General features: G+C 37.0%; 1 protein-coding gene across 2 annotated transcripts in view; it reads right to left on the reverse strand.

The window, feature by feature from the left end:
* Positions 1 to 4246: 4246 nt before the first annotated feature.
* The window catches only part of Zcchc4 (zinc finger CCHC-type containing 4), a 52064-nt gene continuing 42042 nt past the window's right edge, over positions 4247 to 14268 (reverse strand). For both annotated transcript variants that reach the window (XM_026403181.2, XM_026403171.2), the window contains 3 exons: positions 12223 to 12274; positions 11550 to 11694; positions 4247 to 5586 (listed from right to left, as the gene is read on the reverse strand). In XM_026403181.2, coding sequence (XP_026258966.2) covers positions 5451 to 5586; positions 11550 to 11694; positions 12223 to 12274 — 333 coding nt within the window. In that variant the 3' untranslated portion in view covers positions 4247 to 5450. The remainder of the gene's footprint in view (positions 5587 to 11549; positions 11695 to 12222; positions 12275 to 14268) is intronic.

A 14268-nucleotide genomic window follows, 5' to 3' on the forward strand; every position in this document is an offset into this window, starting at 1 on the left:
CATACTCTTTATATTCTCCTCTAGTGTTAGGAGGGGGTGCAAGAACTAACTTTCTAGAAATAATTATTTTTCTTGGGCTAGCTCATGCTAGTGGCATATTTTCATACCATGATAGTACAGAAATGGATTTTTGAAGGGCTAGGTAGCTGCAAAAGAAATTGGGAGGGAAGGGAGAGTGTGACAGAATCTGATTAGTTAAAGCCTTAATTCTTAGGACAAGGGCAGAGAGTTAGGATGGAAAGGACTAGAAGTATAAAGACAACAGGAAGCCTAGTTAAAGGGATGGTGAGGCAGCTTCCAAAAACATTCCTGAAGCAGAACTGATTATTCATCAGGTTGGAGGAATGAAAAGGAAGGGAATAGTTGAGAGGCAGGCTGGAGTATGTGAAATGGGTGGAACACACAAAATAAACAAATTGTGAACTTGCTGGAAAAATAAATAAATGTAAAAATTGATGCTGGAAGCTCTCTGTTCTACCATAGTTACATTCATGGGTAAGGGGACAACTGATTCAAAATGACAAAAGTAGGGCTAGGAGTGTTAGCTCAGGGATAGATCTCTTGCCTAGTGTGTGCAAAGCCCTGGGTTCTAGTACCCCCCAAAAAATCCTGGCACAAGTAGTAGTATGTGTTGCCTCGTGTAAATTAAAAGTCCAGCAGTAGCGGGAAGACTTGAAGACAGGCTGCAAGCAGCAGCAGCAGCAGCACCCCAAGGCTGGCTCCCCAGCAACTGAAGCTCCGTGCTGGCTTCCCCACTGGAGAGAGAATGAACACTTCCTCAACCAGGAAACAAAAGTCCTGAGCTTCATTGTGACCTTGAACTCACCCCTATCACAAGCCTAGCCAGAACTAACTACTGGTGGAACTAACTACCCTGAAGAATAATACTATCTTTATAAACATAAATTGGTATTTGCAACATGTCTGTGAAAAAGTCTGGGTTGCAAACAGTATATATTTCCAATTTGAGTTTTGGGGGTACTTTCAGCTGAGTCTGTATAACTACATGTAAGAACTATATTCGGAAGAAGAGGGAAATTCTAATGATGGTTATCCCTGGTTGTAGGAGTACAGAGCTTTCAATTTCCTCTGGTTTCATGGCTCATATATTAACTGGAAAATAAAAAATTAATTTAAATTAATTTTAAAAATTAATCCTCATTAAAGCATACAGAATGAATAGGCAGAGTTCCTCTCATTCTCTCCCATTCCTGGCCTCCCCATCTGCTGATAAAGACACTGGCCAGTCTATTCAGGCTTGGTTTCTTAGAGCTCACCTGCTGTTATCCCTCTGCTAGTCTGCAATGTACCAGGCAACTCAACAGTGAGACTCTTGGGACCATCTGGCTAATGGGCTAAACTCACCTCTCTGAGCTCTGAGATCTTCTTGCTCACTTTTGGTGCTATATTCCTCAATCTTGCTGAGTTAACATTTATACTACAATGACTGAAATCAAACAGTAGAGATTTTACCTTCACTTTATTGCAATGACCTTCTAAGCTGACCCTCAAGTAATTAAACCCATGTCTTAATGTTCCAACTAAAATCACATTGAATAAGTAAAATCAGATTGTCCTTTGCATTTGTGGAAGCTTTCCTTACCTAGGCACTCTAAGTGTACTAGCTTCTGAAGTAGCACAGCTGGGGTGCTGAGGCATGAAGTAGTCTATAATGGCATTTCCACTTAGTGAGTTGGTATTTGTGAACACCTACTAATTCCAGGAAAACATGTTAATCTGGCTGACTGTTTCCCACTAACTGATATCACATACAATGCAGTTGAAGATCTCTGGTATCACCTTGTGCAAGGCACAGTTCTAGGAGCTCTAGTGAACAAGCCCAATGGCCCAATGACACCCACAGGTCCCTGCCATCAACAAGTTTCTAATACCTATAGGGTAAACAAGTTCATAAAGTCGTTCTACTATAGGGCAGGATTTAAGGACCTAAAAAGAAATATAAAATGAAAACCCACTAACATACACTTTAACACACTGGACAGAGATGTACTGCTCCCCTGAAGAGACCAATAAGGACGTTGCAAAAGAGGTGGCAGCACATTGGACTCTTTTTAAGCTGTGGTTTTATTTTCAGAATTAGGCAAATCTCTCTCAGATGCTGAGTATTTTATAGATTGCTTTGAAGGGGCCAGATATCAACTCAAGGGTTTTTCTTCAAGTTACTCCCAAAACTGAATTATTGTCTAAGTTCAAAGGCTTCCAGATGAGGCTACCAATCTTCCTTCCTGCACATGCCCACATTTAGAACCTCATGTTAAGATGGGCCACGTATCAACTCCTAATCCCATCCAATATTATTTAGGTCTGTTTTCCTTTTTTCAGTCTTTAGAATAAACAGACAGGAGCAAGTCCTTTCCACATCTTAGGCATGCCTACCATCTCAAAGCCTCTGGACAATTCTATTCTTTCCTCAGATTTTTATTGAGTACCTACTAGGCATTTAATAGGCACAGATAAGGGCTGGGATTGTGGCTCAGCAGTAGAGTGCTCGCCTAGCACAGGGGGGACCCAGGTTCGATCCTCAGCACCACATAAAAATAAAGGCATTGTACTGTGTCCATCTACACCTAAAAAAAAAATATTTTAAAAAATAAGCATAGATAAAATGTGTACTAGCGTTGAAAGCTCAACTCTTTGGGGAAAATAGAATAAATGGTACAGAACACTGAGGGGTTCTGAGAAGAAGATATTGGATAGTATGTAGACTCGTGGATTCAGAAGCCAGGACCTGAAGACTCCATAAGATTTCAACAGATGCCCGCATTCCAAGCAGGAAGAGCAGTATAGTATGAAAAGAAGGCAGCATATTACAGACTAAGGATCAGACTGATGAAGAAAAAACTGCAAAGTCTCATGGAGAGCCTAAAAATATGATGTGGTAATTCATTAAATTTGGTAATGTAAGAAGCAGATGAAATTTACCTGTAATTATTTATTTAAAATGTCAACTTTTAAAAAGCTTACAAATTTTTATCTGTCAAATTTCAGACATTTTTTTCCCATTGCTGTTTTAGTAGGTATCTTAATGTTCAGAGATTAAGTCCTAAAAATTGGTATTGAGTGGGCCTGGGGCTCAGCAATAGCGTGTGTGAGGCATGTGTAAGACGATGGACTCAATTCTCAGCACCGCACATAAATAAATACAATAAAAGTCTATCAACAACTAAAAAAAAAATGGTATTGAGTATAAGAACAGAATCACCTAATTCCTTAATTCTAATTTTCTAAGATAACAAAGTTTTAAGAAAAATTACTCCTCATTAGAACTAATACTCTATTTCCTCAATTCTAAAGTTGTACTCTTTCTGCGTCTCAATATTTCTAAAATCAGAAAAATCTAAAAAATTAATATGTATAATTAATAGAATAATGTTTCTTTTTTTCTCCCCAGGAAAGCTATGATAATTTTTTTTTTTTTAAATTTTGGAGATAGGGGTCTTGCTATGTTGGAGACTAGCCTCCAACTCCTGGGCTCAAGCAGTCCTCCTTCTCAGTCTCCCACATAACTAGATAGAACCACACATACCAGGCTTCAGTGGTGACTTTACCATTGATGTTATCTTAAAATTAAGGAACATGTAGATGAAAATAACCATTGACCATAGGGACCCAATTGTTTAGTGGTCAGAGTCACTCAGGTATGTCTGAGATTTTCAGAGGAGAATTCAAAGTATTTTACCAATATACAGTGAACACCATAAAAGTCAGGCAATATCCCTATCCAGGCTTGATTCAGAGAGGGGAACTCACAATGATTTTACAGAGTTTATGTCTCATCTAATCGTCTCCAGCCCTGCCTTTCCTGTCATCACAGCAATCACATACCAAAGGGAACAAGACAGGGCTATCGGTATAGCTCAGTGGTAGAATGTTTATCAAGCATGCATAGAGTCCTGGGCTCATCCCCAGCACTGCCAAGGGTGAGAGTGCAAAGAAGAATTCTCTGATGCTTATGAAGTCCCAGAGTTTTAACTCCTATTTTGAGGTTGCCTGATGTACACCACTACCCTATTGCTCTGGGCCATGCTTGAGTATTTCACATCATGCATTAAACAATCTTCTTACCTAAAATTATAACACCAGATGAGGTGCAGTACTCACAGGGCTTGAGATAACCGAAAGTAAAGATGCCTTCAAATCAAATTTAAAGCAGTTGTTTGGGAATAAGTCACTAAGCAAATATAAGTCATTCAAAACTATTCAGTCTTAAGGAGATAATATCAGATAATGTTTATTCTGGGAGTTCAAATGACTCCCTTCAGAGCTAGACTATTGGACCAGTAGATGCCATTAAGTCCTAGGAGCAACCTTCATCTGTTGACAGAACTTGTCAATGACAGGAAAACTGAGAGCCAGGCACATGTATCTCATTTAACGTAATCACAAAAAAACATGAATCAGGTGCAGTAACACACACCTGTAATCCCAGCGACTTTAGAAGGATGAGGCAGGAAGATCGCAAGTTCAAGGCCAACCTTGGCATGTCTCAAAATAAAAAATAAAAAGGGCTGGGGATGTAGCTCAGTGGTGGAGTGCCCTGGGTTCAATCTTCAGTATGGTGACGGTGGTGACTGGGGGAGCGAACCTGAGTTAATATATACTGAGTTATAGCTATTATGCTCCACACTAGAAGAATGAAGAAACTGGAGTTTTTAGAGAGTGAGTAATTTGGCCACGGCCATGCAGCCGGGAAGTGTTCATCAAGACAAGAGTGAGGATTTTAATTACAATGCTCCCTTCTGCTACCAACCGCTATTCCAAAGAGATAAACTTACAGCATTGGTTAAAAGACACTGAAGTGACAGCAAGTCATGGTTCTAAACATCTCATTCATCCAATATTTAAGTGAGTCTATACCATCAAGGACAACTACGAGAAGTACTGGAAAAATCAACATTTAATAATAATATCATTGTGACCTTTATATATGTAGAGTGCCTTTCCAAAAAATTCTTTCCATCATCAGATTCAACTGAAAAATAACTGTAAATTGTACTTTTCTTTGCAAGAGGAGTTAAGCCACTGATTACTATTTAACAGAATATTTTCATATCTAAACACACTTTTATGTTCAATATAAACAAAATTTTACAGTTTTTTACTTTCACTTTCTTCTGAAATCATCTGCAAAAGAATGCTGTATGCCCACTTTTCAGGCAAAGGAGGTTAAAATAATAAGATTGGGAGAGATTTAGAAGAGAAAAGGCATGCAGAGTGCACCAGTAAACCCAGCTCAGGATGGAACAGCTCCCCAGGTCTCCAGAGAGGCAGAAGGGGAAGGAGAAGCCAGCAAATGCCACCTGCCTGTTATTGTGCTTAGAAAGGTGCATGGGTTTAAAGCGACTAAATTTAAGTCCAGTGTGGCACTTGCAGAAAATGGCATCAAAGGTTGGACTATAAATCTTTCTTATTCTCAAGTCACTGGACATTTAAGAGCAAAGATATTGATGGGCTCTCTCCCTCCTCTTCTTTCTCCCTGTAACAGATGTGTGATTCATGGATCGTCCTTCTGTGGTCTCCATTTTCATCTTATTACTTTTTCTTTGCTTCTGCTTTCTGACAGCTCTGAAAAACAAGGTGCTAAATTATTTCATAGAATGAGCACAGTGAATTATGTAATTATGGTGAAGTTTAATTAACTAGCTAACCAAATAGGAAAATAGAAGGGAAAGAATTTGCTGTATCGTAAGCATAAATCCTCAATATCCCAACCATAACAACAAAGAAACAGAGGCCTGACGGAGCAAAATGCTCGAGAAAAGACATTTCTTTAAAAGATGACTACTACAGATTTAGAACAAGCTATTTGGGACAAACACACCATGAAGGTAAATAACCACACCAACGAGTGAGTTCGTTTTTGGCTTTTGCTTTTTTTCAGTGTATCTACACTGCTCAACTCAGCACTTCCATCTCCAAATGCCTGAATTATACTTTTTAGGACAGGGATTAATACATATGGCATTAGCACAAGTAGGAAAATGAAAGAGCACATTGGAAAAACTGACACTTGAAAAGGCCTATTTTTATAAACCCTGCAGCTGATTTTCCTTCCCTCTGCAGGTATAGAAATCCTGACAAGTGCCACACAGGCGGTCCACCTTTTGTGGTCCCTATCTTCTTGAAGACTAGTTTCAAAATGAACAGGCTGGAACTCACTTCACCCTCTCAAAACACTACACTACATCAGACAAAACAGATCCCTTCTGCAGGGTGCAGTGGCTCACGCCTGTATTCCCAGGCACATGTATCTCATTTAACGTAATTGGGAGGCTGAGGCAGGACGATCACAAGTTCAAAGCCAGCCTCAGCAATTTATTGAGGCCTAAGCAACTTAGACTCTGTTTCTAAACAGAAAATATTTAAAAGGCAAAAGGGCCGGGGATGTGACTCAATGGTTAAGCACCCCTACGTTCAATGTCTGGTATAAACAAAACAAAACAAAAAAACAGATCTTTGGGCTTGGGTTGTGGCTCAGTGGTAGAGTGCTTGCCTAGCATGCACGAGGCACTGGGTTCGATCCTCAGCACCACATAAATGTAAAATAAAGATATTGTGTCCACCTAAAACTTAAGATTAAATATTTTTAAAAAAACAGATATTTTTGTTTCTGGTGTTCTCTGAACTAAGTTACATGCAATCTGTGTCTGGGAAAGATTACTGGTGCATTCATTCAACATCTCCAGGGTAGCAAAATCATGCTCTTTATAACATCAAGAACCAAGGAGTGGGCTGACACTAATAGCCACTGGCACACATGGAAACTTCCCTGGCTGCCCAGGAATATCAATCATTAGTCTACCTCTCATAAGCCACAGCAAACTCTACCCTTTTTGGTCTTCCCAGGACAAAACCTGGGAGAACTTCATTAATAGCACATAATCCTTAATGAATCAAACTTAAGCCTCACTTTTTGTTCAATCAGCATGGTGTTTGTTAGGTGTGGGGAACACAAAATTGAATGGACATCATCTTTAAGGAGCTAGGAAGGAAACTAAGCAAGGCAGATGTCACCCTTCCCCCAATTACTTTTAGGTGAAGAAATTGAGGCTTTGTACAGAGCAATAGTAACAAAAACAGCATGGTACTGGTACCAAAACAGGCGGGTGGACCAATGGTACAGAATAGAGGACACAGACACTAATCCACAAAGTTACAACAATCTTATATTTGATAAAGGGGCTAAAAGCATGCAATGGAGGAAGGATAGCATCTTCAACAAATGGTGCTGGGAAAACTGGAAATCCATATGCAACAAAATGAAACTGAATCCCCTTCTCTCGCAATGCACAAAAGTTAACTCAGAATGGATCAAGGAGCTTGATATCAAATCAGAGACTCTGCGTATGATAGAAGAAAAAGTTGGCTCCAATCTACATATTGTGGGGTCGGGCTCCAAATTCCTTAATAGGACACCCATAGCACAAGAGTTAATAACAAGAATCAACAAATGGGACTTACTTAAACTAAAAAGTTTTTTTCTCAGCAAGAGAAACAATAAGAGAGGTAAATAGGGAGCCTACATCCTGGGAACAAATTTTTACTCCTCACACTTCAGATAGAGCCCTAATATCCAGAGTATACAAAGAACTAAAAAAATTAAACAATAAGATAACAACCTAATCAACAAATGGGCCAAGGACCTGAACAGACACTTGTCAGAGGAGGACATACAATCAATCAACAAGTACATGAAAAAATGCTCACCCTCTCTAGCAGTCAGAGAAATGCAAATCAAAACCACCCTAAGATACCATCTCACTCCAGTAAGATTGGCAGCCATTATGAAGTCAAACAACAATAAGTGCTGGCGAGGATGTGGGGAAAAGGGTACTCTTGTACATTGCTGGTGGGACTGCAAATTGGTGCGGCCAATTTGGAAAGCAGTATGGAGATTCCTGGGAAAGCTGGGAATGGAACCATCATTTGACCCAGCTATTGCCCTTCTCGGACTATTCCCTGAAGACCTTAAAAGAGCGTACTACAGGGATACTGCCACATCGATGTTCATAGCAGCACAATTCACAATAACTAGACTGTGGAACCAACCCAGATGCCCTTCAATAGATGAATGGATAAAAAAAAATGTGGCATTTATACACCATGGAGTATTACTCAGCACTAAAAAATGACAAAATCATGGAATTTGCATGGAAATTGATGGCATTAGAGCAGATTATGCTAAGTGAAGCTAGCCAATCCCTAAAAAACAAATGCCAAATGTCTTCTTCGATATAATGAGAGCAACTAAGAACAGAGCAGGGAGGAAGAGCAGGAGGAAAAGATTAACATTAAACAGAGACATGAGGTGGGAGGGAAAGGGAGAGAAAAGGGAAATTGCATGGAAATGGAAGGAGACCCTCATTGTTATACAAAATTACATATAAGATGTTATGAGGGGAATGGGAAAAAAAAAAAAACAAGGAGAGAAATGAATTACAGTAGATGGGGTAGAGAGAGAAGATGGGAGGGGAGGGGAGGGGGGATAGTAGAGGATAGGAAAGGTAGCAGAATACAACAGTTACTAATATGGCATTATGTAAAAATGTGGATGTGTAACCGATGTGATCCTGCAATCTGTATACGGGGTAAAAATGGGAGTTCATAACTCACTTGAATCTAATGTATGAAATATGATATGTCAAGAGCTTTGTAATGTTTTGAACAACCAATAAAAAAAAAAGAAACCAAAAAAAAAAAAAAAAAAAGAAAAAGAAATTGAGGCTTTGAAGTCCTATATCATCCAAACAGGAAACAATAGGACCAGCTGATTTAGACCCTGTGCTTTTAATCACCTTGATACATATACTCTAAGTTACTGAAGTAAAATGCTAACCATATAGAAACATATATAGGGGCTGGGAATGTGGCTCAGGCGGTAGTGCGCTCGTCTGGCATGCGTGCGGCCCGGGTTCGATCCTCAGCACCACATACCAACAAAGATGTTGTGTCCGCCGAGAACTAAAACATAAATATTAAAAATTCTCTCTCTCTCTCTCTCTCTCCTCTCTCACTCTCTCTTTAAAAAAAAATAGAAACATATATAAACATTGTCTATTATTAGTAGTTTCACATGATCATTATGTGGAAGTTTGCTTGACAACATTACTTTTTTCCACATTTAGATTCTGCACTATAGACTCGGATATCTCATCAGTTCATAACAAAAAAATCCTTATAAATCTCTTCTCTCCCCCATCCTTCTTTTTTAAAGAGGATAATTTCCAGATAAGTAATGATTTAGCAAATTTAATGAAGTAAAGTATTTTCACTAATAGCAAAGTCAATGAACCATGTGTTTCTATATACAAAATTTAAATTTCTCTTCAGTTCATCTACCCATAAGTAAGACTAAAAATGAACCAGATCTCACTTGGGAATATAGTAAACAAAACCAGAGGGAAAATATTTGCAAATATTCATTTGTAATGTAAATAAATAAACCTTCCAGAGATAAAGTCTTTTAACTGTGATGAACTTATTGAGTATAATAACTTAACTGTTTTATTCTACTTTAAAATTAAATTGACCTAGTATCTGTCTTCTAAATGCTAGGATTTATGTAACTGATAAAACGAGTCTTAACCACAAGAGGGAGCCAGCACCATTCCAGTTCACACCTAAAGGAAAATTACCACTTAGAAAAAACAAAAAATGAGACAGTTGTAAAGAGCATAAGTTTGGGAGACCTTTTACAACACGTGCGATAAAAGGCTATTAAAACTATTTTGATGAAATAATAAATAAAATACTATTATGATGAAAAAATAATTTTGCCTTGCCAATTTCATTATGAACATTTTTTGAAAGAAATAACAAGTTTAGGAGTCTTCTTACAGAAGAAAGTAATAATACTATTTAAGAATTATCAGGAAAACCACATTTCAAGGGATTTGCTCTTAGAATTAAAATTGTTATAATCTAACATTGAAATATACTAGATGATTTCCCCCAACGAAAACAACATTAGTATCAAATACACTAGTCATTTAAGAAGCAACAAAGAGCCTACAATTACCAAAATGCCAACTCAGTTTCTATGTATACTAAGTTCACAGAATTGAAGGCTGAACCTGTCACTTCTGTTTCCACCCAAAATTACACCATAAATTATGCAATAATTCCAGACTAAAAGTCAGAGGTTTCTAGGGAAAAACAAAAGATTCATTTAATTATTGTTTTTTAGATTCTACTCTACCTTGGTCTACCTAGTGAAAATAATTAAATTTGAAAAGAGGCAGTTTAAATAGCAGGCAGAATTCAAGTGGCTGGACTTTAATGGAAAAAAATTTCCAGTCTGGTGAGGTGGCATACACTGGTAATCCCAGATACTAGGGAAGGTGAATTAAGAGGACTGCAAGTTCAAACTCAGCCTCAGAAACTTAGTTTCATTAAAATAAATAAATAAATAAATAAACAAACAAACAAACAAAGGAGGGGCTGGGATTGTGGCTCAGTGGTAGAGCATGAGCCTCGCACGTGTGAGGCCCACCTGTCCTCAGCACCACATGAAAATAAATAAATAAAATAAGGTACAATACAAAAAAAAAAAAAAAAAAACCTAAGAAACGGGGATATAGCTCAGTGGTAGAGAGCCTGTGGATTTCATCCTCAGTACCACAAAAAATACTAATTTCTACTGGGGGGAGAAAATAAATAAATAAATAAGTAGAAAATAATCGTAAAAGCATCAGATATTTGTAATACTAATCTAATGGATTTTCATCACAAATCATATGATACAGTTCCATATTTTTATCCTAATTTTGATTTTGACATAAATGTTAAATCTGGCTATCTGGTAACCTGCAACTAATAACAGTGATATTAAATAGTTTTTGTTGTTTTTGCTTTAAAAAAAAATCAATAAAACAGACAACTTAATCCCTAGAACCTCTTTTAGTTTTTTTTTTTTTTAAGTATAATCATTCAAATTCACCCCATTGCAATAACAGTAGTTTTTCTAAGTATGGTATTGTCACTGGTATAACTTTTGCTCTGAGTTACAATCAGAAAGAAATAATGGTGGGAATAGTGAAAATAATCACAGGAAAAAATAATAATAGAAATTTAAATATTTAAGTATTAAACATGTCTCAATATTTTCGATGAAACTGGATGTAATTTAAAGAAATAACTTCATTTCCCACTGCGTGGAATCAAATGAAATGCCTCTTGAAATGCCTTCTCTAGCCTTTCCACCGTTGTTGTATATCTGTATCTGATCTGTGCCTCAAGGCCTGACCTAAATATCTTGTCCTTCCATAATGCCTGAACTCTCATTTCAAAATTATGATTCTACATGAACCACAGATGTGAAATCACCTTCCACCTCATGTTTGGTTATTTCTGTGTTTTACCTGTAAAGCCGGGAGCTCATTCTCCCTCCCCCATCTCTGTGAACAATGTCATGGCAACAATAACCAGTTGGCACTTTTGAATCCTCTGGATGCCCTGTACTTTTGTAGATTGTTCCATACAAAGTACACAAAGAAATTTTTTTCTAGTAATTAAAAAATTCAACTAACTTGTTAGCTTTCTTAGAGGTGCCAATGTTAGGACAAGTACTGCGTTTGTGATCTAATTCACCACAAATAAAGCAGCCATCTTTCGTGCCCTCACAAGAATGATCTGGAACAGCACAGTGATTGCAAATGCTACAGTGGATCCAGGCTGTAAAATAAAAATTGAAGTTTTAGAAGTTCACTCGATATAACTTTTAATTTTATTAATTATAAATGCAAGAATAGCATTTATTTTAAATGTTGTGGCTGGTTTGCACAGCTAGTTTAATTTGGCTAAAGAAACCAAAGAGGGTAGAATCCCACTTAAAGCAGGTAACTTCTGATTTACAAGGCAACAAATTCAGCCCTTCCTCAAAAGTCATGAGCTGAGAGCCAGTCACAGTGGTAGCTGACTGAGTAGCATAGTGCCCTATTTAAATTAGTCAAGCCAAAATAATAATAATAATAAAACAATTAGTAAAGCCAAATGCCACAGTGAAACAGGTTAGCAGTCATCTCTCCCCATGGAAAACAAAACATACAGGTTGGTAATTATAAAGATTAAAAAGCAAATAAGTTCTATCAGGTCTCTACATTAATTACTTTTTCTTTTTAAATGCAATGAAATAAAAATACTACTTAGAGGAAGAACTCAAAAATGTTTACAGAGAGCTCAAACACCAGTCTCAATACTTACAAGGCTTTACACACTTTTTGCAGAGAAAGCAATGGTTCCATTTCCTGCCATCCTACAAAAACAATTTTTAAATTATATTTGTTATTAAAAATCAAGTTCTACAATTAAAAATTAAAATGCCTTATTAAAATCTATGTAAATTATTCATTCCTTATTTCTCTCTTTCCTGGGCTTCACAATTAAATACTCTGATTTTAATTTATGCATTTCTCTACTCAATTCAAATGCCTCCTTGATGGGCCTCAATTTCCTTAACTGTGAAATTAGGAGATTTATCTAAATGATCTTGAAAATCCACTCCAGTTCAAGCAACCTAATCTGTACAAAGAAGGATTCATAATGAAAATTTCAAGAGAATTAATGATTCAAAATTTTATGTGTCTATACTATATAATCCTTAATGACATTCATATTTGAGAGCTTTAAGTAACTTACAAAGATAGATTATGGATTACTATTTGAGTAATATTAAAACTGTGAAGTAAAATATATCGAGAAAAGTACATAATACACATGTCTAATTTAAGGCATATTTTAAAGCAATACTAAGGAAACCCACCAGGTCAAGAAGCAGATATCACCAGCACCCAGACCCACCCCAGGTGCCCCTTCCCATCAGTGTCCCTCTTTCCGCAAGAACAACAAATACTATTCTGGTCTTTGAGATGGTCATTTCCCTGCTCTTTTTACGTTTGCCATTTATATGTGCATCTCTAAATAATAATGTTTTGTATTCCTCCATTTTAAACTCTACACAATCTGGGCGTAAATACAGATCACATTTCTAAACTAAGTGAAAATATATAATCAAAAGTATTTCTATAGTTAAAAACAAGTAGAGTACAACTATAATGCACCCACAAAAAAAGTGGGGGAAAAAACAAGCATGATCAGTAATAATTTTTCTAATATTTATATAAATTCAGCCTTTTCTTGGGAGAATAATTTGTGTTTAATAGTACCCCCCCTCCAAAAAAAAAAAAAACTAGCATCCTTTTTCTAATGTGGAAATAAACAAAACTGAAGGGGCATTCTATCTTCCTAAAAATGAAATAGGAGGTTTATCCATAATGCCCAAACTTGGAAGCAACCAAGAAGATGTCCTTCGGTAGGTATCTATCTGGTGGATACAGTCATTATACAGTCATCCAAATCCAAAGAATGTGCCACACCAAGAGTGAACCTTCATGTAAGTCATGACTCATGGTGTTATGAAGTGTTGATGGGTGCGTGCATCTACTCACAGTGGGGCCTATGCTTGGGAAGGTGGGTAAAAGAACATGGGAAATCTCTGTACCCACTGTTCAATTTTGCTGTGAACTTAAAGCTATTTTAAAAAATAAAGTTTATTAAGACAAAATAATAAATAGGAGACATGACCCTTGTAGTCCTTCCTTATCTGTAAAAAGTGGAGAGTAACTGTACCTACCTCATAAAGCTGTTGTGAGGATTAAATGCATTAATTCATGCAAACCCAAAGCTCTTAGGCAAGAGCCTGACATGTAAAAAGTGCACCACACATGTTACTAGTTATTACTACAATTAATAACAGTGATGGTATCCATAGTTCAATGCCTTATTTGAAACATAATAATTTTTCCCTCAACAGACATACAAATCTAGTACTACAAATCTAGTACTCACTTAGTGACTTATTTTAAAACACTCCTAATTTTATCAGTTACACAGTATCATATGAAAATGAATTCAAGTAACTGTTGATGATGATGAAGGCTATTAAGTACTTTTAAAAGCCTGTTGTACTCTATAACTAGAAATAAAGTACTATTGTATTAAAATATACTTAGCTGGCAAGGATGGGGTGGGGATATACACTCAAGGACATTGCTTATTGGACTGCAAATTAGTACAACCACTCTGGAAAGCAGTATGGAGATTACTCAAAAGACTGGGAATAGAACCAGCCATCCCACTCCTTGGTATTTATCCAAAAGAATTAAAACCAGCATACAATAGTGATGTATGTATACCAATGTTCACAGCAGCACAATTTACAACAGCCAACTTACGGAATGTGCCTAGGTA

This window comes from Urocitellus parryii, chromosome 10 (genome assembly GCF_045843805.1).
Source record: "Urocitellus parryii isolate mUroPar1 chromosome 10, mUroPar1.hap1, whole genome shotgun sequence".
Taxonomy (NCBI): Eukaryota; Metazoa; Chordata; class Mammalia; order Rodentia; family Sciuridae; genus Urocitellus; species Urocitellus parryii.